The following is a 22,076-nucleotide window of genomic DNA, read 5'->3' on the forward strand; positions in this document are numbered from 1 at the left end:
TGGGGTGGAGTGTGTGATTTTGGGGGTGTAGATACTTTGGTTGAGGAGATACTTATTAGAAATCAGAGACTGTAGTAGGACTTAAGTATGTCCGCGGTCGAGAGAATATGTTTAATTTCTAAACCCCTTCAACAGAATTTTGTTTGACCCATACAGCGTTGTCTTTGATATATGGAGTAGTATAGATGTGGTAGAGATTATTTGGGTGCGCTTGAAGTGAAATTTGTTACGTTATTTGTATAAGGTAGAGTAGTTCTCACAATGGGCTCCTCCGTAACCACCATGTTAACATAATCAAGAATACTATTAGAGAATTATAATCGCTCAAGACCGTACATCAAACCTCACAAAGTCCACTCACCTCCCCTATTTCTTACTTCAACAGAAACACAACCACATAAACACATACGCCTGTGTGGACTACAAGAAGTAAGCTTCCTTTCTCATATCATATTAGGGTAAGATAGGTGGAACCAGGTGGAAGATGTAGTTCGGTGTATTGGATCCTCGTTAAGAGGGTAGTGTCAAACTCGAGTGCGATTTGTCGTGGGGTGTATGTGGAGAGAGATAATGTGTAGAGTAATTTGAGAGTGATTTGGGGGTGCTCTGTAAGAGGTGGGTGTCGGTGGTGAGATTGGTTTCGGTGACAGCTTTTTTCCGTAAAGATTAGTTTGTTCGTCAGCATAGCTGTTCGTCTTCAATTAGGCTAGATTATTTAGAGAAAATCTAGCAACCTTATAGGTATGAAAAGTATATATTCGGTGCTAGTTTTTGTTTTGGTGACAATGGAGTTGTGGAAATCGATGTTTTTGTAATGTAGTGTTTCTTTGGCTTGCGTCAGTTGATAGACCACGGTAGCTAAAAATGATTTAACGATTTCCGACATTAGGGAACAAGGTCTATTTCCTATATAGATCTGCCAGAGGTTTGTAATCATGGCTTATTGCCCAGATGTTATCACTAGTTCTTTAAGTTCTCTTCATACTAGTATTTATGAACATATTAGCCGAATTATACTCTTCTGAGTTTCTTTTCAAACTTAAGGCTAGTGAGAGTTCATAAACCATTTTCCTTAAACATGAAACATTGGCCTTCTTCACAAGACACGAGTATATAGACACCCACTTCAAGTCATAGTTCGCAGGATGTACTAGCAATAAATCTCTATTGTTTCTTCACAAAACCGCCTATATTAGTACTACTGCCAATTGGCAATAAAGTTAAGTTAAGTAACAATTTTATTTCTTTCCATTTACAACTAATTTCCAGGGCTGCCGGGATTACTATAATTGAGAGTTTTGTTAACAGTAGCTAACTGCGGTTAGAGACAGATTAATAGCGAAGAGTTTGAGATGTACTTAATAATGGGAGGCTTTGAGGAGGTTTGAGCAGTGAATCATGAGTTGGGTACTAACAATCGGTAAGGAAGCTGTTTTCAGTGACGAATGTCGCCCCCACCTACGCTTTTTTCGTTCTGGTTGTTTAGACTTTGTTCTCGAATTTAGGGATAGTAAGAAAAGTACTAGAGAAGTTTAAAAAACTCTCACGAAATGAAATTAAGCAAGAGCTCCAGGCATGGGATGCCTGCACGTAATTTTTCACACACCTATTTACATCACATGTAGCAACAGTTTATATATACCAACTTACTGAATCATCGAATATTGTTACTTCATGTACATTACTGTAGAATATAAAAGGGGTTGTTGAGGTGCCCAGCCGAGGTGGACAGGGGAAAGGGGGTGCGCCACGCGTTCCCACCTCAGATTTTGAGAAAGCTGCGCCACACATCAATGTCAGCCCCAAGAGGCTTTGCCCACACCTACCTAGGCTCCGCGGTCCTCTGTACCTATTCATCGACCGCTTCGCTCTTTCGTCCGCACAATGATTAGATATAGTTCCCTCTCTTGCCGGCTTTTATTGTCCTACCGAGACCTTTCGTAGTTTGTCAGTGGAAGACCAGGCTACTCGTGTGCGCAAGCAAAGTTTCCACCATCCACCTCCACGCAAATCGACGTCTCTTGAGCTATGGCTTTGAACGATATATTTCTTATCTTACGTATACCTCCATTCATCGTGGAACCGTATACTACATAAGTCATGTCGTATCTATGCCAGGATTGTAGCAAATTTTTCAGACATTGGGGCAAGCTCCAGCGAATTGGATTCAAAAGCGACCTGAACTCTTCGCGAGATGTTGCGGATATCTTCGTCCATGGCAAGGAAGGATGTGAGCTCTGCTCCATCATACGAGCCTATATTCCCGATGAAGTCAAGTCCATGTGGAGTAGAACTAGATCTCTACAACCATTCAGACTTTCTGTCGATATGAAAGGAATGGAAGTCGGAGGAGCGAAATTGCACGTGATCAAACTTGAATTTGGCGTAGGCTTGGTGGAAATTTGTGCAGTGCCAGTACTACGTAAGTCTTCCAAATATTCTTACTGCATGTTGGGAAACTAAAAGTCTATAGATCAGCTATCAATAATCAAACGAAGCGAGGTCTCATCCAGGAACGATTCAGAACACTCTCTCGGCCAGGCACATTCATGGATTACCGCATGTATCAATGGCCATAAATGCCAGGACATGTCGATTAAAGCTTTTCCAAAACGCTACGTGCCCACCCGCCTCGTTTGCGTCCGAGACTCGAATGACCCTTATCTTTGCTTGGCAAATGAATTGCCCCGCGAAGTCCAGTATGTGACACTCAGTCATTGTTGGGGTACCGCGGCGCAATTTACTCTTACTAAGGTTAATTTGAAGACTCTACGAAAACGCATACCACTGAAACTCCTTTCCAAAACTTTTAAACAGGCTTGCTTCCTCGCCCGACGATTTGGATTCGATTACCTGTGGATTGACTCTCTTTGTATAATACAAGATGATGATTATGATTGGCAAATTGAGTCTTCGACGATGGCAAGCGTTTATGGATGCTCGAGTTTGAATATAGCAGCATCTTATGCCCGCGATGGTACAGTCGGCTGCTTCGTTGAACGAAACCCGGAAGATGTGGTGCCATGCCAGGTTTCAATCGGTGAACAAGGCCACCAACAGCAAATTGTGTGTATACCAGCTGAATTCTACCGCCGAGGACTTCTTGGAACGTCACTTGGACAAAGAGCATGGGCATTTCAAGAACGAATCTTAGCTCCTAGGACTCTTTACTTCAGCGAGTTTCAGATTTTTTGGGGTTGTCAACAACTTGAAGCTTGCGAAAGCTTCCCGAACAGCATTCCACCGGCTGTTCGTATGGACATCAATTTTCGACCCCATGATAGTGGGAATGCTAACAATCCCACGATGCATGATGTCTTGACGAATAGTCCCGGAATCTGGTCTGACACGGTTTTATCATACTCTAACGGACTTCTCACTCGCCAAGAAGACAAACTGGTGGCAATTTCAGGTGTAGCACGACTGATGCAACAGGTCAATAAAAGTGAGTATCTCGCAGGGTTGTGGAGAGAGAATGTGGAATGGCAGCTGCTTTGGAGCGCCAATTCTGAGCCGAGAGAGTGGCAAGCTACATCGAAAACCAAAATGATAAACAGACCTTACAGAGCGCCATCTTGGTCGTGGGCTTCTACAGATGGAGTGATCCGGCAGCTGTTTCCTGACCCGACTCCGAATGGCACAAAAGGGTACCAACTCTGTATCCAGGTATCCGAAGCACATGTCCAGCCAATGAATTATAGTGACAAGTTGGGAGGGACAGTCGATGGTTGGATGAAGATACTCTCTTGTGGCTTGCGCAGAGTATGGAGGAATAGGTTGACGACCTGGAAAAACACTATCATCGTCGAGAAAAGTGACCTCTCCGATAACGAGGATAGATCTGACTTTGAACTTGAGGCTGTATGGGACCGACCAGAAAGCTTAGAAGAAGGTAAAGATCTCTTTTACCTTCCTGTCTGGCTCAACAAAACTCCATATGATCAAGACAAGAACATTCGTCGAGCTGGCGGTTTGATCCTCTCTGAATTTAGCACCGAAAGACGATTCGGAAACACCCAGCCGACAACATGGTATAGGAGAGTGGGACGTGCTACTTTGGAGCACAAATTCCATGTCTCTAGCATGATAGTTGAAACGTCGCCCAAGAAATTTGCTTTCCTACAGGCGCATTACAACTGCCCTCACAAAACAAGAGACGAGACCATATTTCTAGTCTAAAAAAGAAAGGCGCTCGGTGGTAGGATTCTACCATTTTCTTGCTAATGGAGTGAGATATTACTTTTTGAATAACTTCGAAAGCTTAAACGGACTCATGTCTAGTAGATAAACTCGAATGCTTGTACTAGATCTTTAGCATCAAGGTTCAAGCGGTCTTCGACATCAAGCCAGTAATATAGGGGTTTATAGAGGCCTTTTGTCAAAGTGCGCAGGACCAAATCAAGTACGCTCATGATTTGCTCCGGCGAGCTCACGTCTCAGCTGTACGCTTTTCGAGCCAGGCCAGGACACCGGCTACTCATCTTTTCACACAATTGAACGAACGAAAACCATCAGCAAAAGCAATATGGTTCTTTATAATGAGCGCAAACTATGAGCCTTTGAACATGAATTAAGCAAGCTTTGTCTTTCAATGGGATAATTTTGTTTTGGAAGAAACGGTTTGAATGAGAATCGCTCTCTTTTTCATTTCAGCTCAAAGCACAACAATTAAGAGTGGGAAAGTGATTGTGAGTTTGTTGGATATGTAACATATTCAGTCAGTGAATTGTAAAGAGGTTTGAGAGGCATGATGGCAATGTGTCATTGTAGTGAATTAGTTGTTTATATTTTCATTATTTAGCATTGTACATTCCAAAGACGAGAGTATATACAGCGCGTTGGAGGGTTCTAAGCTCTACAACCATCGCTTGGAACTGTGTATTTGTAATGTTCCGGAGATTGTTGAACTATATAGAATCTGAACTCTCCTTTAGGTCAAAGCGCTGGTGAACCTTTGAAGCGGCGAAACACATCTCCTGTCCGAGTCTGGCTTAGTGGACATGAGATATGGATCCGTCGCACCCTATCAGGTTACATTAATTAAACGGAAAGGAATATTAGATGCCGAAATCCTGCAAGTGCCAAGGAGTTTGGGCCACAATCGGTACTACGTCCGGATTGGAGATGAAGGTTCGGTCAGAAAGTTCACAGTCAAAAAGCTTAGTTCGAATACAGAGAGTCTTATGATACAAGTGCGTCCCCGGACCTGTTCCGAAAGGAATTAGTTTCGGGCATTTCACTCCCCCTATCGCTCGCTTAGCACATCCCCACTCGTACGCACGCAAGCGAACTTCTATGCTACAATTGATTTTGCAAACGAGTTACACGAAGCTAATGTCTCAAGAGTTATATTTTGTTGCGCTTTAAGTCCATTCACTCAAATTGGTGGCTTCATTTTCTTATCTCAGGTCTTGTCTAAGGGCTTATAATTTGGAAGAGATGAGGGTGCTAAAAGTGATACAGTCTTAGCAATTTAGTTTTTTTCATAAAAGCGCAGATACAGAAACGTAGTCACATTGATACGAAACCGCTATAAATAGTTCTCAACCGTCTCCCATTTAAAGTCCTTTTACCCCGGTTTGAGCCCCAAACAAGTAATGTTGAATTACTCCTTGAAGGCCCAAGATAAACTGAAATAAAACCCCAATTCTTGGGTTGATGTGTTTGTCTGAATCTCTCGTAATAACATCCGGCCTGCTAATTGACACTCATTTTCCTTTTCGTACCAGGCTAAAAATGTAGCATGACAACCCAATCCAATAAACAGCGGAGTAAAGCTGCACTAAAGCCAGTAAGGTTAAAAGTTTGCCTAGCTGCTGCCTATGACACCACCAACCCAAATTGGTGTCCCAAAGTAAATATACTCCGCATCTTTTGGTGGCCTGACACTTTATCCTGTAAGAAGTTTATCGTGGCCAAGCCATTTATTGCAATAAAAGTCATAGCCAGCTAAGTGCTAATTATAGTGGGAGGTAAGCGGAATAGTGACTAGATTTGGTGACTGATAAAGACGACAATGATGAAAAGAAAAGAAACAGGGAATTGGAGGAAACGGGAAAGCCATTTCACTTGTAGCCACCTTCACTCATGACAGAGAGAGTATATGATCTGTATCCCTTATCGGAATGACTGTACGTCGAAAGAGACAGCCGCCACAAAAGGGAAACATTTCACGGATTTACCGACTGATAAGCAACAAGCTCTGTTTGAGGATTAAACATATGTGGCTTAATAAGTTACATCCCGGCTCAATTCCCTGAGTAATGTTGAATTACTCTTCAGAGCTCTAAGAGATACATGTACACCAAAATAAAACTTCAAGTCAAGCGGTTTGATCTGTTTCAGATGTTTAAAGTAATGCGTTGATTACTTTGTCAGTTGACCTCAAGATACATTTCCAAATCCTACCATTTGCGTTGAGCCGCTAGCCCAAGCTCAATTGTGCTCTAAAGCGACTATCATGAGCGAGATCAGTGTATTATGTTCGATATTGGTTTCAATCCAAAATAGATATATCTTTCAGAATCAGGTTGCTCGACACAAACTCCCTGGGGAATTGTTTCACGCCACGCCTCTCTGCAATCTTTGCAAGATTTCCCTTTCTTGCTTGAACATGCTGTTAATTGTTCTGTCAGTGCAATCTCTTACATCTTCACAAAAGGGAGTTTCCAAACATACCCACAAAAACCGAACCCCTTGCTCCCCAACCTGTGACTACATACACAGCCTTTACATTCTTCCCCAATGTATGACAAGTATTAAACCATGGAGAAGAATGATGGATGATATTTCTATCAGCTTTACTGGGAAACCGTGAGTAAAGACTCAGTAGAAACATAGTATTGGAGAGTTTAGGTAATCTTACCAGTCTTCTATACTGGCGTATTGATTTAGTTTAGAGGCAGCAAGCGCAGAAACACTGACATAAAGTACGGTTGTAAGGAGGAAGAAATAGGAGAAATGCATATTGGCGTAGGTTTAGTGAGTTGTATTGATAGGTCGTAATGTTTGGCTGAATTTGAGTAGGATTTTATTCAATATCGTGATGAAGAAGGCGGGATTGTATCAAAGCAAAGACAACTAGATGAGGAGACTTATTAATAGTTTCTGCTCCATCGGGAATCATGCCGCCTAGTCGGCTGACCAAATTCTAAATCTATATTTCGAGTTAGCCACCATACATGATCTGGTGGTAAGAGCAATCCCAAAATGGCATGATGTAAGCTACTTATTAGCAAACGTAGAATGCAGCAGAATTGGCTATAGTCTATTTTGTAACCTAGCACAGAGTGTTACTTATAAATAGTACAGTAGAGGATTGCCGTTCACTTTTCCAAACCCCTCCGGGACTTTGTAGACCGCCGATAAACTCGCTAACCATTCCACTAAATATACAAGTACTCAAACAACCTGTGTATATCTATTCGCAATTAAACGTCATCACTTCTCATGATTTCCAACCTAGTTGACGATGCAGGAAAACCGAACACCTGTCCGAACTTGGACATTTTAGGCGACACGGATAGAGCCAAGATTAGAAAGATTAGAGTAATATCCGAAAGCAACTTACAAAGTAAAGCATTGTAGATAATCACGTATTGAGGAATGTACTTAGCCTCAAAAGATAGTGCTAAGTTTTACAAAACGGCGGCTAAGCACTTCGACTTGCTGAAGGTGGCTCATATCAGAGCCCGAGAGTGTTCCTAACATGGACTATCCATGGTGAACATCCCTTTTCCCAGAAACGAAAGCGTAGCGAGTCGCTAGATGGGCTGGACACCATAGTCTTTGAAAAGTGGTAGTTATCACCTGCAAGTTCGTAACCTCTACAGTGCAGATAGCCGTTATGCCTTGGAACACTACTGTGAAAGTATTCCCTTACTTCTTATAACGAGATGTCCATCGGCTCAACAAAGTATTGTTCTTTATATTTTCCGCATTATGGAAAAGGCCAGAGCCAAATAAAGGATCTGTGTGGAGATATCTGGGACAGCTCTGACAACTCTGGCGCTTCTTGAGCTGGTAGATTAGATACTGGGCTCGCAAGAAACTGACGGCAAACCATACAGCTAATCCTAAGATTATCGTGCACGGCCATCCCACGTCGGTGGAAATTTCATGCTGTGGAAACCAAAATGGTTTAGAAGTGATGCTTCATCAACGCCGTTACCCTAAAGAGTTCGGTGTTGCTCATTAATTGTTGGACATTAATAGTAGTTGGACGATCGACCACTGCCCAATTCTGCCAACTCCTCAGCCCTGGCACGGACTGTTTACCCGCTGCCATCATCTTATCGAAGCACTTAAATTGGAGATTAAAATATGGTGCGGGCAATTGCACAATCCTTCAGTCTTGAGTGACATTCTCCATCACTATGAGGGCGCTTTATAATATTCGTGTCGGATTGTTCCCTGTGAGATCTTTGCTCAAATTTCAAGATGAACCTTAATGGCAACTATTACGAGGGGGCCCGAAAAGACCTTTCTTATAACTTGAAATTCTAAATATATTGCTACCTATACCATGCCAATGCACTTAATTGTGATTAAAAGGAGGCAATTTAATTCCTATTCGCAAACAAGCGCTCTCCTCTTGTCGTCGAAGCTTTGCTAGCCTGTTTTGCATAAAAAAGCAGGAGGAAGTGGCAGGAAAATATAATATCTTGAGTTTGCTAAGAGAATAAATCAAGTTCTATAAAGTGAAATAGCGCGAGCCTTATTTCACTCCTGTCGCTTTTAGTTGCAGCTCTTGTATACTAAAACCTCATCTTTGAATGCTGCTCAATTTTCAAACTAATTCATGAAGCCATCTAAGGGCATACCTTTTTAGATTATCGTTACACTCTTCCTGTCCCAGGTCTCCATCCATCGCTTAAAGCTAGGCTGCTTCCAATGCATAGTATCGAAATAGCCTACACGTTCATATAACAAACATTCTTCTTCTTCTATTTCCTTCCCATTATTTTCTCCGTTTTCGACTTTCGTTAAACCGGCAGTCTTGCGAACTTTGTTCACTTTCCTTAAAACTAATGCCTGGGCCGAAGTGCCAAACTCCCCATCATAAAAACTTTCCTCGTCGCTTGTTATGACAATTAGAGCTATGTAGGAGACAGGAGATATGAGGTCGAAATCAATGAACCAGGTTACTTTGGAACTGGACTTGCGTTGTAACGCCGACCTAAGTAGAAGGCGGTAAGCTTTTTAATTTCATATAATTCAGTTTTAAGCCATCTTATAAAAATGTGGGAGGAGACAAAGAGTGGAAATATAGAGACGATTCAGAGGAAAGAGGAAGATGCCACCGACCGAGAAGAAGTTAGAAGCGACAATTACTCACAGAAGATAACTCTGCCCATCTACCTCATCGACCTCAAACAAGTCCAAAACCCCCTCCAACTCATTATCCGGGTTCTCAAACTCATCCATAAAAATTCTCGCAATCGAACCTTTGCCGGAAGAGATCACCTGCTTACTTCTTCTGAATGTCTTGACAAGTCCCTCAATAACTATGCTGCCGGACTGTACTTGCCCGTAGGGATTCCCACCCCGAACCTTAACGTCATGTTGAGTGATTGTAGAATCATAAGGACCTGGGGCATCTTTACGTTCAATGTGAGCGAAAAGAATTGGGTCAGTAGTTACAGCCCAGGACCAGGAAGGCGCTTCTTCTGACAGAGTATGCCTGCATTGGAATATCTCATGATGCCAGCATAGACCTTGCGCGAAATCATTGCTCCACATCCCAGCGAGATAGCTGGCACCAATTACGGGGTGAAGGAGCCTAGCTATACCGGAGAAGGCAGGAAACTTGTCACTGTTATAGGTGAGTTGTCGTGATGAGTACTCCTCAACCAGATTGTAATAATCAGTTAGTATGGGCCTGCGATCGTGCTGTGACTTACACACCACATCTCGTTGTAGATGTTGGTGAAGAACGTTCGAGATGGCGGAATATAAATTAGCGTTGTCGGGCATTAGGTTTCCTGCTGGAACGCCATCCGCGGACTGGAATCCATGAGGACATTGCCAGTAGATTTGTTTGCTACCATAATGAAGGATACGAGGCGACAGGATGCTTTCTTGTAAACACCATCCCCGTTTACTCAAAGGGCTGCTTAAGAAGAGATTTCTGAGGGTTTCCTCTTCTTTATCATTCAGAGAGAGATAAACTTCAATTCCGGAGTTGCCATCGTAGGAAACTTTCGAGGAGTCTGAGGAGACCATGTCCCCCATTACGTGTTCTTTCACCGCTTCCTCCCTAGAGGATTCGGTCAAAATCCCTGCCGTGCTTCCGGGAGACATCGCCGCAGAGATGGTAATCAGAGCATTTTGGTAAACATCACCCATTTTCTTTGACTCAATCTCCCAATCGGATGCCGAGTCTTGTATAATGCATAGAGCGTCGATCCACAGATACTTAATTCCTAGATGTCTTGTAATAGTTACGGCGTCACGGAAGTTTTCGGGCAGTGAGGAAAAGGATATATCCGTTTGAAAAGATTTTAGGGTATCGGCTAGTAACCGCGTTGAGATCAGTCCACCCCAGCAATGACTGAGCGCGGCATACTGGCCAGTCGAGGAGTGAGAATGTACAAGTCTCAATATTTGCTCATCACCCAGGTTACCCACATCAATTACCCTGGCAGGCAGTTCTGGGCTGTGCTTGACGGGACAGGATTGATGATTGTTGCAACAATCCTCAATCCAGCTCTTTGCGATGCTGAAATTATTTTGTGATGTAAGAACTGGGTCAAGTCGATATCTCCCGACACGATATTTCCCAATTCTAATTTGCTTGTCTGGGAAACGTTGTCAATTATCTTTTCCAAGGCCTAGATTCGGCGACAAACCTCGAGGAACACTTAGCGTAATCAATAATGGCGGTATAGTAACGTCTTCTTCTTTCCCTTCACTTCCCTCACTTCCATGGCTCCCTACTTTCCATTCCTTTTCTTCGTATTTGATTGCCGCCGCCCCGACTTGGACCACAAGCAGATCAAATAGTGCAACCTGATCCAAACTTTGTCCAAAGTACAAATGATCAGCATCAATACTGATCCTAACGTCAATTGCTTTTCCTAGATATTCTGTCTCTCGAACTGCTTCGTCACGGGTTTGGCCATCCCAAGGCCACAAATCCACTATGAAGCTTGTGAATCCCGCCAATATCATTTGACAGAGGTCACACCCGTCTGTGGCTGATTGCACCAGGTCGTTGTATGAGTCATAGTGTTTGTAGTAGGCATGTTGGGGTGACTGGCGGCTTGCGAACTCAACTTCTGCCAGCTCGATTAAGCCGCTGAGAGAGATCCCAGTGCAAAAGGCACAGAGCATACTGGGGCCTCAATATTTGCACCAACGGCTATTGTTTTTGGAGGTATTTGTGAGACGACTTTTTGAGCAACAGTACTTCCCAAGCTTGAAGTTGCACAGAATATGTATGGATGCTGCAGAGCTTGTGTAAGTAGGCGCTGATACGTATATTGTGGCAGATATTACGCTTGAGCGGAAGGTTGTAGAGGAGCTGAGTGGTAGTTGAGGATGACGAGCTAGGTGGTGATAAGTACCGGTTCTTTCTAAGAGGATCGGTATGGGAGGCCTGGCAAGGTGTACCACTATAGGAATAGAGAGAGTTCAAGTGGTGGTGTTCTGACTACTGAGCAGAGTAGGAGCTGGGCGCGCGACGTCGCCGACGTGGCGCTTGTGAATATCGTTACCTGGGGCACGTGACGGTAGGTTACATGACCATACCACAGTACCTCCGTTCGTGGCCTTATCCAATTAAAAGAAAGGCTGTATCTAAATAAGACGGATCTCAGCCCATCACGGGGTGCTGGCAGCCCGGGCGAATCAAATCACCCAACACCCATCACCAAAATGCAAGTAACACAATCTCAATCTCCTATCGATAAATGGTCTCTCTCATTTATGGGGAGCAACAACTGATCGAGATCATGCATGGTGCTATGCTTCTTCTCGTTGCTAGCTTGTCTCTTGAAGTCAGTGATTAGCCGCCCCTGTGCAGCAGAACCTTTATCTTTGTCATTTCCCACGTGGAATCCAATCTCAGTACATTCTTGTCCGTAATTTGGATTTTGCAGTCGCCAAGATGACCCGAGTTGACCCGACAGCTTTAGCACTGTGTATCATCTTTCCATTTCTGTCAATCGTTGCAGTGATCGCGAGATTCCGAGCCAGATGTGTTCTTAAGCTCAGGCTTGGAGCTGATGACTGGGTTGTTATTCCTGCTCTTGTAAGTCAAGCTGTGCTGGTGGGATTGAGCTGACTTGATACTGCTAGATTTTTCTCTTGGGAATGCGGCGAATATACTGTTCGGTAAGAATACCATCATGAATTTTTATGGTCGAATCTCTCTGATTGTCGATATAGGGCCCATCAAGGCAAATCTTGGTCAATATATGCCACTGGATGAAGAAGGCTTTGCGATCAGTGGAGAGCAATTAGTAGCTTTGGAGAAGGTTTGTAGTCGGTCTACAGATTTTTTATTGTAAATCGGCTCAAATAAATACTAACAATTGATTAAACTAGATGGCCTACATAACTCCCGTCCTCGCCGCCATAGGTCTGGGCTGCGCTCGGTGGTCGGTCCTTCTCTTGTACAATCGAATCTTTGAGACGCGTATCTTCCGGCGTGCCGTTTACATAATGTCGGCTCTGAATCTAGGCTGGATGATAGCCTTTGTGTTTGCCTTCATATTCGAATGCACACCTGTTGATCAAGTCTGGAAGTCACAGCATGGAAAACGAAAACATTGCATTGGCATAGATTCAAATTACGCATATGCCGTCAGCTCGGTCATTCTCGATATCCTGACTCTTTCTATGCCGTGGCCAATGATATGGCGCTTGCATATGGAATTGAAGAAAAAGATTGCCGTAACAGGTATCTTTTTGCTTGGTGGAATGTATGAGACTTCTGCAATTTTCTGGCAGCAGCTGATCTTTTATACAGAGTCACTGCTGCAGGCATTGGAAAAACATATGCATTTTACACGGTTGGTGGAAAAATTGCTAAAAGTCATGACTTTACATGTAAGTGCATATCGTCCCATCAATTCTTTTGGCTGCCTTCAACTCCCTTCATACCTTTGTAATAATGCCATTACCATAATTCTGACTATCTTTCCTAGACGAAGAAGCACCTCTATTCTACTGGACTGTTCCCGAATGCTCGCTCGCGGTCGTTTGCGCTTGTCTCCCCGTCCTTACACCTATTTATTATGGCTTTACCAATTCTTCATTTATGGAAAGTGTGCGAAACCTTCTGACTTTGAGAACTTTGCGCTCGAGCACGACCAATGCAAGCAGAAATGTCCCATTCACATATGTTTCTGGGCGGATAAATGACCAAAGTCAAGAAAATTATAGTGCGGTTAGAATTAGTAAGACCGTGACCGAGCCGGGCTCGGTGAAAAGTGCAGGTACTGAAGTGGAGATGCGAGATTTGGAGGCGGGGAATGTTAATGAAGGACCGACTCAGAAGTTTTGATAAAAGCCCGAAGTACGCAAAGCTAGAGCGATTTTGGAGCGGACTTGTGCAATTTGCTTTCAAAGTCACTAAAACAACTTAATAATAACTGACATTTGTTCTGGTTTAAGGCACATGAGACCTTACATCTACATATTATTACCCCTCACATAGCTGCGTTCAACCTCGAAGATTGGCGAAGTAACACGAAATGTTGAAGAAGGAGGATTAAAACCTCCAGGTTCAGTGTGTTCTCTATAATTATTTTCCATTACTTGCCAGAGATCCAGGGTGTCGAATCTGCCAAAGATTTGCAGTAGTTTGTTTTTGGGTGAATTAGCACTACTGAGGTAGATGATAAGTGGCGTTAGGTATACACTAAAGTTTTGCATAGTACAAGTTGGGAGCGACTTCTCTAAATTTAAGCAAATTACTCAAGAAGGCGAAAAATGGTGGTTCCATTTATTGAGAAGCTGATATCACTATATTCTCCCAGAGTTGGGTATATAAATCTAAGTAATAGCTCCTAAAATATTGCAACACGTAAAGGCTATCAATTTTGTTGTGGAGAACCTTTCTGTATTTACATTCTATTAAATCAAGATCCTATTTGTTACTATGCATGAAGCAAAAATATCAGTGTAACATACCTAATAGCCAAAAGCGAACTGCTGAGTCCGAACGCTAGGCCTTTGGCAATTACTATTCGGTGAAGGAATATTGATCGGTGACAAACTTACTTTTCCTTGATTCGGCACACGTCAAATTAACCGGTATTCTCACCGCACTAGCTCTTAAACATCTATCGCGGTTCAAGTAATTCGATCCTAGTATAATAGATTGTGAAATTCCATTTAATTGAGCTTCGGTACACTAACACATCGTCCCTGCGTAGGTCACCAGTGAAACTATATGGAGCTTAGCCAGAAAGTAGAAAGAGCTTAAATACTTCGGTGTCACGTTTTTTGCGCCAATCTTTTAGAGTAGTAAAAGTTTTATCTACTTATTTTGATCTATAACAATCCTTCTCTATCAAAGATACCGGGATGTAAAGGTAACACGATTTTCGACTGTTCTATAGACGCCCAAGAAGGAGTTTTTGTTTTTCGAAAGAAAGGTCAAATACATAAGACTCTTTTGAGAAACGCGAAAGCCGTCACAAGTGTATTTGCTACAATATTTAGCAAAACGACCTATACTGGTTTCATCTTCCATATAGACAAACATGCTCTATAAGAAGTCCTAAAAGTTGATATATTTAAAATAATAATCTTAAAAAACATCTTCATTAAGATATAGTGGAAAGTAATAAGTACTTTCTTTAAGAAAACAAGGTTTCAACCCATGTCTCCACACTACTCAAAACTCTAATCTTAACTTATTTGCTTTGTAAAAACACCCTACATTTCAACTCTCCGTAAAATACCTGTGTTATTTGAGAACTTCGAAATCTGCGGCAACATCCCTCATCCCCATCTAATCCCACCTTTTTCAATAAAATGTCAACCCTCCTTCTCAGTCTTCCGCATTTGGTAACCCAAACACATACCCAAGGGGTAGCTGGGTTGGTACCCTTATAAAACCTAGGGTACCAAGGGTACCAAACCCGATACCCTATATATCCGGTGCGGTACGGTGCCGAATCGGCGGAGCGCGGTCCTACCTCGGCCCGTGAGCGGTCAGAGTGGTTCTGCTATCCTCGTTTATAGATAGTAAGAGTTATATAGTAGTACGAATTAAGGTAGATAGTAAGAGTTGTAATAGTATAAGTTAAGGTAGACGGTAAAAAGGAATTAGAGGGTAATAGATTAGATTGGATAGTAACAATTAATTAAATCTAATCTAATCTAATTAATTATAAAATAGAAGTAATTTTAAACGTCTATTTAAGTATTTATAATAAAGTAGTTAATTAAGTAGAGGTCAAGTCTTGGCAATAATCGCACTTTTGGCCACAATACTACAATACAACTTATAATTCACTATATATTCACTCTTTTATAAGGGTATACCCATACCCATCAGGGTATATCTTGGTTGGTACCCTACCTAATCTTTGAAGCCTGGATAGGGTACCAAAAAGAGTTGTCGTGGGTTGGTACCAAGGTATACCAAACCCAATGCGGAACACTGCTCCTTCTTCACTCCAGCTCATTACTTTTGATCACGCGCTGTGTGAATGAAACAGATAAATGTTAAGGACAGCAGAGGTTAGGCGACAGTTCCCGTTGCCACCCAAGTAATGCCATTTTTCTGGAAGTCTGAGATAGTATGTACAGTGCGTGAGGGCCATTTATAAATTGTTTCTGGGAGGAGATAAGTACAACTAAAAGGGGTTCTAGAATTCAAAGTTGAACGTTTCTGCATTGAGTGTTACTGGAACGATGATATCCTCAGTCCCAGAGTGCCAGACACGCAAAGCGAGGATCATGGTATATAGCTATCCGCCTAGTCCCTAGTCACATTCCCTAAATCTAGTACCGAGGAGGAGCTTGTAGATTTGCTGGAAACACTTAAATAAATTTCATAAACGACTTAAAACAAAACTTCCAGCTATAAAAGTCTTGCAAGATCTGCACGCATCCCTGTACACATTTCTTCCTATATGTATCAAAGTCCGCCTTAAATAATAGAAAGAAAAGAACAAACTTTTGGAGTAATTAACACTATATAACACCGGATAAGTTCTAGATTCCAATTAGTTAATTTTTCAATTCAGTAGCGACAGAATTATCGGTGACAAAAGTTTTATTTTACTTTGAAATACAGCAGCTGGGTGTTGTTACTTAGTGAGAGACGTATCCCATTTCGCTCGCGGGGACAATGCTCGAGCTTAAAATTGAAAGTCTTAAAATATCTATTAAACAGAGCCTCTTTGCGACGACCTATTGTCACTTCGTGTAATTGCTAGAAGAAGATGATCTGTTATCTTTAATTTTCGTGATATTCTTAATAAAGCAGATTCCCATCCCACATAACCCCCCGGCCCTAACAATTGTAATCTAAGTAACTATTCTAAAGATTTATCTCCGCAATCCACGATGCTCAAGAATCAAATATGATTTAGAATATTGCGAAACTTCTCCGTTTATCAATTAAGCTTTTAAGTGACTAAAAGGTGGAATGAGAAGAGTAGAGAGAAAGATGGATTCTTTTATCAAAATACCCACACAAAATTAAGTCTATTCAATGCTTAGAGTTTTTGAAACCCTAAAGATTTCTTTAAAATTTTATAGAGAAAGTAACTACTATAATCCTCTCAACAAAAAAAATGACATGGAATTATCACAGTGTCTGCCTTCTCCCATGAATTTATTCCATATCCCATCTCTCGACACCTGTCGAAATTCTATCTTATTTACTAAACATTTAAAAATCTCAAGAACCTAAACTCGTACCCTTAATTCTAGCACGTGTTCTATTACCTTACATTTCGGTAGCAACTTCGGAATCGGCAGCAACATCCACTCTCCGCCTTCAATACGTTACGCTACAAACAACAACATCCATCACTTACCCATACCGTTTCTCACTATTTCGAAATCTTGAGTGCTTCTCTTCCATAAACCTCGGAAGACGCAGTAAATACATTCGGCCGTGAGTTGGTGCTTGCAGCAACGGTAATCAACATTCCAGTTGGTACATGTGTTCTGAAACAATTCACAGTAGTCAAGACTACTTTTATACCCTGGTTGACGGACAAAAGGGAGTACTAGTAATGAGATATTTATTGATTGATTGTGTCCATTTTCATTTTCGGACATAAGTGTATAAAACCAAAAAGTGATACGCAAAAATAATACGACGTAGCGATTGCGCACAAATCCCATCGTTATCTGGCAGAGTCTCTGGGATACAGGACAGTACGTAAGAAGAAAGAACTCGGCTTTTCATAGCTGGGGACATTGATTACGTTTGCTTTTATTTTATTTTAATTCTACATTTTCTAATCGAGTTGTCGGTAGATCTATTTCGGTAAGAACAAAACATTCGGTGATATTAATTATCTCAAACTCGAGATATTAAAGACAGATACTCGTAGTAATTTGAAAGTTATTTTTAATTCTCTCGCGGCGAGGAGTCCTTATCGTTAACTCGTAGAGTCTTAATCTAATCTCGTAGAGTCTTAATCTAATTAGACGTCTTTCTACAAATACACATTCCCTGCGTAGGTTACTAGTAAAGATAAATAGAATTTAATCGGAGTAAAAATATCTCTTATAAACACCCCTTTAGACAACCTATAATAATTCTCAAACGTAGAAACATCTATCTAAGTCGCGACTTAAGGAGAAATAAAACGATGATTTTAGTAACCTAATAAATCTAGAGCGTAAGATGCACCGACAGTATTTTGCGAAGCGTAAACCCCTTTTTGGCATAATTAGCGAAAGGTTTAACGGCGGTAAGTAATCTAAAAGATTTTCAAATTTTAGTAGTAAGAGAATATAGATTACTATATAAAAAGCCTCAAAATCTCGTATTTGAGAAGTTAGTAGTAGAAATCCGACGAAACACGTATGTACTTTGTAACAGGTCTTATTGTAACTTACAGGAAACGGATTTGTTAGTGTCTTGTGTCGTAAATTAGCTATAGTTTAAATATCTTAATATGTTTCGCTTTCTAATAGAAACGATAAAGAAATAAACTCTAATAACCGAGATTCGGCAGTATACTTAAGATCGATAATACCTCCTCTCCCTCTTTAATATTTCGCTTTACTCCCTTACTACTTTTACTCTATTTACCTCTAAGAAAGAAGAGACGCCTACCCTACCTCTTACTTCTAAAAATATAGATTTTAAATACACCGTCCTCTCTCAGGGGGTCAAGTAGGTAAGTTTAACTATATTTTCTGTTTTTGGTATTTAAAATTATATTTACATTAGCGACATTATTTATACACTCGATACTAGGGGATTCCTAGACACATTTTTACTTACAAGGAAGAGTTCGAGATAGAAGAGAATTTAATTTATAGGTGTATATAGTATTTACAGTTGTTTGTTTCGTAGTAGTAACTTCTATCGCTACCTTCCTTTAACTTGCTAAAACCGATATACATTTATCCCCCTCAACCGTCTATACATATCCCTCTATCCTACGCGCAACTGAACCCCGTATCCTCAGTATAATACACAATAAATTCCCCCCTAAAATATTCCAAATCTAAACAATCCAGCTGACTTGGTGAGAATGGCTTTTACCTTACTCTTGCCCTTTACCTCTTACTACTCGTCCTATCCTCTTTAACTCTCATGCTCTTACTAACCCTAAGTCCAAAATCATTTCCTGGATTATATACAAAACTATTTATGCTCAAAACAACCCTCCTCTGAAAAGCTAAAATCGACAGCGAGTTACGATTCGGTAACAAACCTCTCTCCTTTTATTTTCCCAAGGTGAAACACGCACAAACTGATTTCTTTTGATATCTAAACAACGCTACCATAAATCGCTCCTTATGAATACAAGAAAGCTGTCATTATAAGAAGGAGAGCAGACCAGGGGTAATCATAATCAGCCTCCGAACTTTTACAGGGAAGGATTTTAATTAAGACGGAAAAGGAGGTAGATATATACAATCCTCTCCTATGTTTCGCAATTACTCAAATCCCCAAAATTCCCGAACAGAAAACCGTTTCTTATAACAAATCCAGCAAACACTTTACAGTACTTGTCTCTGTCCCCAAAGCAGGAATTTCGCATCCTAATACACTTACCAGAACCTTAAACCTTTCTTCTACCATACCATTAATGTCAAACCCCTGTCCAGTTCCTCGAAGCTCATATCCACCCTTTCCCTTCCCCCCTTCCAATACCCAAATTCCGCTCCCCCAATCACCCAACCAAACTCCCCACCCAGCCCCCGATAAACACCTCCCCTCCCCTCTCAATACCCAAAACAATGCAAAACGCACATCCTGGCGATGTAGCTGAGTAGTCGGGGTAATTCATCTTTGAATCTCACTTCTCATCTCTCTTTCACATTCTCGACTCTATGATTCTCGGTCTTCGAACACTCTTTATCCCGCCGTAATAATAAAAAAATTCAGGAATTTCAGTTTCGATGACGAATGTAGTTTCAGCAACAACTCTCCTTCCCACCTCTCCACCCCACCATTTCAAGAAACCCAAACCAAACCCGCTCACAACTCCACCCATCAAGAACCGACCATTCATATTCAGCATCAATCGAGAAATCAGTTTTCGAATCCCAGCGCACAAAGCGCGAGCAGTACAATTGCGGGTCGTGATGTTTATACATGTTGAGGTTCTAATGTTCGCTGCACGGCAGGATTTTATGCTGCTCCTTACTAGATGATTCGCGCGAGAAATATTTCTGGATGCTTGTCATCGAGCTTCTGGGTGGCAAATGAAGAGTGTGCGAATGACTAGACTTTGAGGTTCCATTGCATCGCAATGCGAGATTGGAGAGGTGAGATATTCGAAATAGCAAGTTGTATTAACTAAGATCTAGGCCTAACGCCCAAAAGAAAGGACATCAGGGTATAACAACCTTAACACCTCGCGCAAGTTCCATCTATACCATTACACTACTTCCCTTTTCCCCATTACACGCCTACAACTCGCTGATCACTCCCATCCATCTCTGCTTCGTCTAGAACTCGGCACCACTAATATATTTTGGAAGCTTCTCCGTGAAAAGGGTTTTGCCTTTGACGAAATCTATGATACCTGCGTCAGCACAATCCACCCGAATAATGTTTCGCAAAGGATGCAACTTACAAACCACAATACTAGGGAACTTCATATTGCCCCTGCGACCCGTCCCCTTACTGCGTCCCAGCGTAACAGCAATCATAGGCGGTCCATCCGTAGAATACTTGACAGGAGGCTGGTTCTTGAGCACGAGATCGAGGTTCTTGGCCAGGGCTTTGGCTTGGAGCGCTATTTCGCATTAGCACACCACCCATCAGAGAATACAAGAGATTAGGACATACCAGCAAAAGCCATCTGCTTCGCTTGAATATCCACCACATCACCCGCAGCCCACACACCCTCCACGCCCTTCACCTTGAGGAAACTATCAACCTGCACATCGCCCCTGCCGCCTAGTATACTCTTTGGCAAGAACTCGGTATTCGGAATCACACCAATCGTGGGGAGATACAAATCGGTAGTCATTTTCTCACCGGTGGAGAGGGCCAGTTCGGTGGCGTTGCCGGATGGGAATTCTGCTTCGACGCGCGCGCTGTAGATGGTTTTGATGCCGAGGGAGGCGAGTTGGTTGGTTGCGAATTTGATTACGGAGGGGGGGAGGCCGGGGAGGATTGTTTTGCCTGCTGTGACCTGGGAACGTTAGTCCCTTTACTTAAATTTGTGATGTATGTTGGGACTTACCAAAGTAACCTCCTTCTTCCCTTTGTACTCAAAAGCCAATTCCGCCGCCGTTTCCACACCAGTTGGTCCTGCACCCGCAACGACGATATTCTTCGCATTCCGCACTTTCTCTTGGTATTCGTGCAACACGGCTTTTGTCTTTTCGCTGCCCTCGAGATTGCTCTTCCATGGGACGTTTCCTTCGCTGCGACTCCCTGTGGCGATGACCAGATGTGTGTATTTCTGCTCTGAGGTTCCGGAGGCGGTTTTGATCGTGACGGTTTTGGAGGTGGGATCGACGCCTGTGGCGGCTCCGACGATGAGTTCGTAGGATTCGGAGGGGTATTTTGCGAAGCCGGGTGCGATTTCTTGGAAGACCTGGATGTGTTAGTTGGAATTAATGTCTGAAGGGTGTGTGAAGTACCTTCTCATCATTCATCTGCCCCGGCACAATCGCGCGCACAGAAGCCAGATTCCAGTACAAATGCGTATTCGGCGAGACAACCACAACCTTCAACCCCTTGACATCTTTCGCCGTATACTTCAGCAAACTATGCGCCACCGCCAGTCCAACATAGGAACCACCTAGAATAACAATCGTCGACATCTTATCTGAATACGCAATCTGCTGTTTCGGTTTCTTCTGTTGAAGTAAAAAATAAATCCCAAGCGGAAGCACAAGACTGAGAGAGAAAGTAGTCAAATTGATAGTAAACATTGGGGAAAGTCCGGACTTTTTATCTGAGACCCTACAAGCGGAGCAGGCAACCTCTTTATCGGTATTTACCTTTGCTAGCGTCGTAAAGCATTTCTCAGCCCTTGAAACATCTTAATCAACCTTACCAATGATGCTCAAGCAAAGCCACGATTTCTCATCATTTCGTTTTTTCTTTGTTTGTCGTCGTCGGGAGAGGAAATGCTTGATCTTTGGGAGGAGTGCGGATGTGGTGCTGATTGGTGGGTGAGTACGCTTCGTGTTGTGATTGGGTGAGTTCTAAGCGAGCTACCGCCTCGGGTTCGGGTCTGCGCAGAGTCAAGAATGGGGATCCGCTTTTTCAGGCACCGTTGAGTTTTGATTGGCAGCGTTGACAGCAGTGGGGTGAGACTGATCCCATGCGATCGGACCGGATGGGATGTCGGATGTCCGTGGGCGGTGGGATGCGGTCGGTATTTTCAAGCATCCATGGAGATATTTTACTACGCCTTGAAGACGTGGTATCATGATCATCATGTTTGCCTCTT

At 42.3% G+C, this 22,076-nt stretch overlaps 4 protein-coding genes across 4 annotated transcripts; 2 read left to right on the forward strand and 2 right to left on the reverse strand.

The window, feature by feature from the left end:
* Nucleotides 1-2,100: 2,100 nt before the first annotated feature.
* Nucleotides 2,101-4,179, forward strand: GLAREA_04127 (uncharacterized protein; the record flags this gene model as incomplete). The annotated part of the gene is made up of 2 exons (XM_008084380.1): nt 2,101-2,422; nt 2,474-4,179. The coding sequence occupies 2 exons, from the start codon at nt 2,101-2,103 to the stop codon at nt 4,177-4,179; spliced, it is 2,028 nt and encodes a 675-aa protein (XP_008082571.1).
* Nucleotides 4,180-8,826: 4,647 nt separating this feature from the next.
* Nucleotides 8,827-11,334, reverse strand: GLAREA_04128 (uncharacterized protein; the record flags this gene model as incomplete). Its single annotated transcript, XM_008084381.1, has 3 exons — nt 8,827-9,178; nt 9,338-10,799; nt 10,851-11,334. 3 exons carry the CDS (start codon nt 11,332-11,334, stop codon nt 8,827-8,829), a joined length of 2,298 nt encoding a protein of 765 aa, XP_008082572.1.
* A 1,016-nt stretch (nt 11,335-12,350) lies between these two features.
* On the forward strand, nt 12,351-13,510 carry GLAREA_04129 (uncharacterized protein; the record flags this gene model as incomplete). Its single annotated transcript, XM_008084382.1, has 4 exons — nt 12,351-12,479; nt 12,550-12,926; nt 12,974-13,053; nt 13,152-13,510. The coding sequence occupies 4 exons, from the start codon at nt 12,351-12,353 to the stop codon at nt 13,508-13,510; spliced, it is 945 nt and encodes a 314-aa protein (XP_008082573.1).
* Nucleotides 13,511-20,112: 6,602 nt separating this feature from the next.
* GLAREA_04130 (FAD/NAD(P)-binding protein) lies at nt 20,113-21,441 on the reverse strand (the record flags this gene model as incomplete). Its single annotated transcript, XM_008084383.1, has 5 exons — nt 20,113-20,180; nt 20,241-20,402; nt 20,456-20,804; nt 20,856-21,212; nt 21,259-21,441. The coding sequence occupies 5 exons, from the start codon at nt 21,439-21,441 to the stop codon at nt 20,113-20,115; spliced, it is 1,119 nt and encodes a 372-aa protein (XP_008082574.1).
* Nucleotides 21,442-22,076: the final 635 nt, after the last annotated feature.

The sequence above is a fragment of the Glarea lozoyensis genome (assembly GCF_000409485.1).
Source record: "Glarea lozoyensis ATCC 20868 chromosome Unknown GLAREA2, whole genome shotgun sequence".
Classification (NCBI taxonomy): domain Eukaryota; kingdom Fungi; phylum Ascomycota; class Leotiomycetes; order Helotiales; family Helotiaceae; genus Glarea; species Glarea lozoyensis.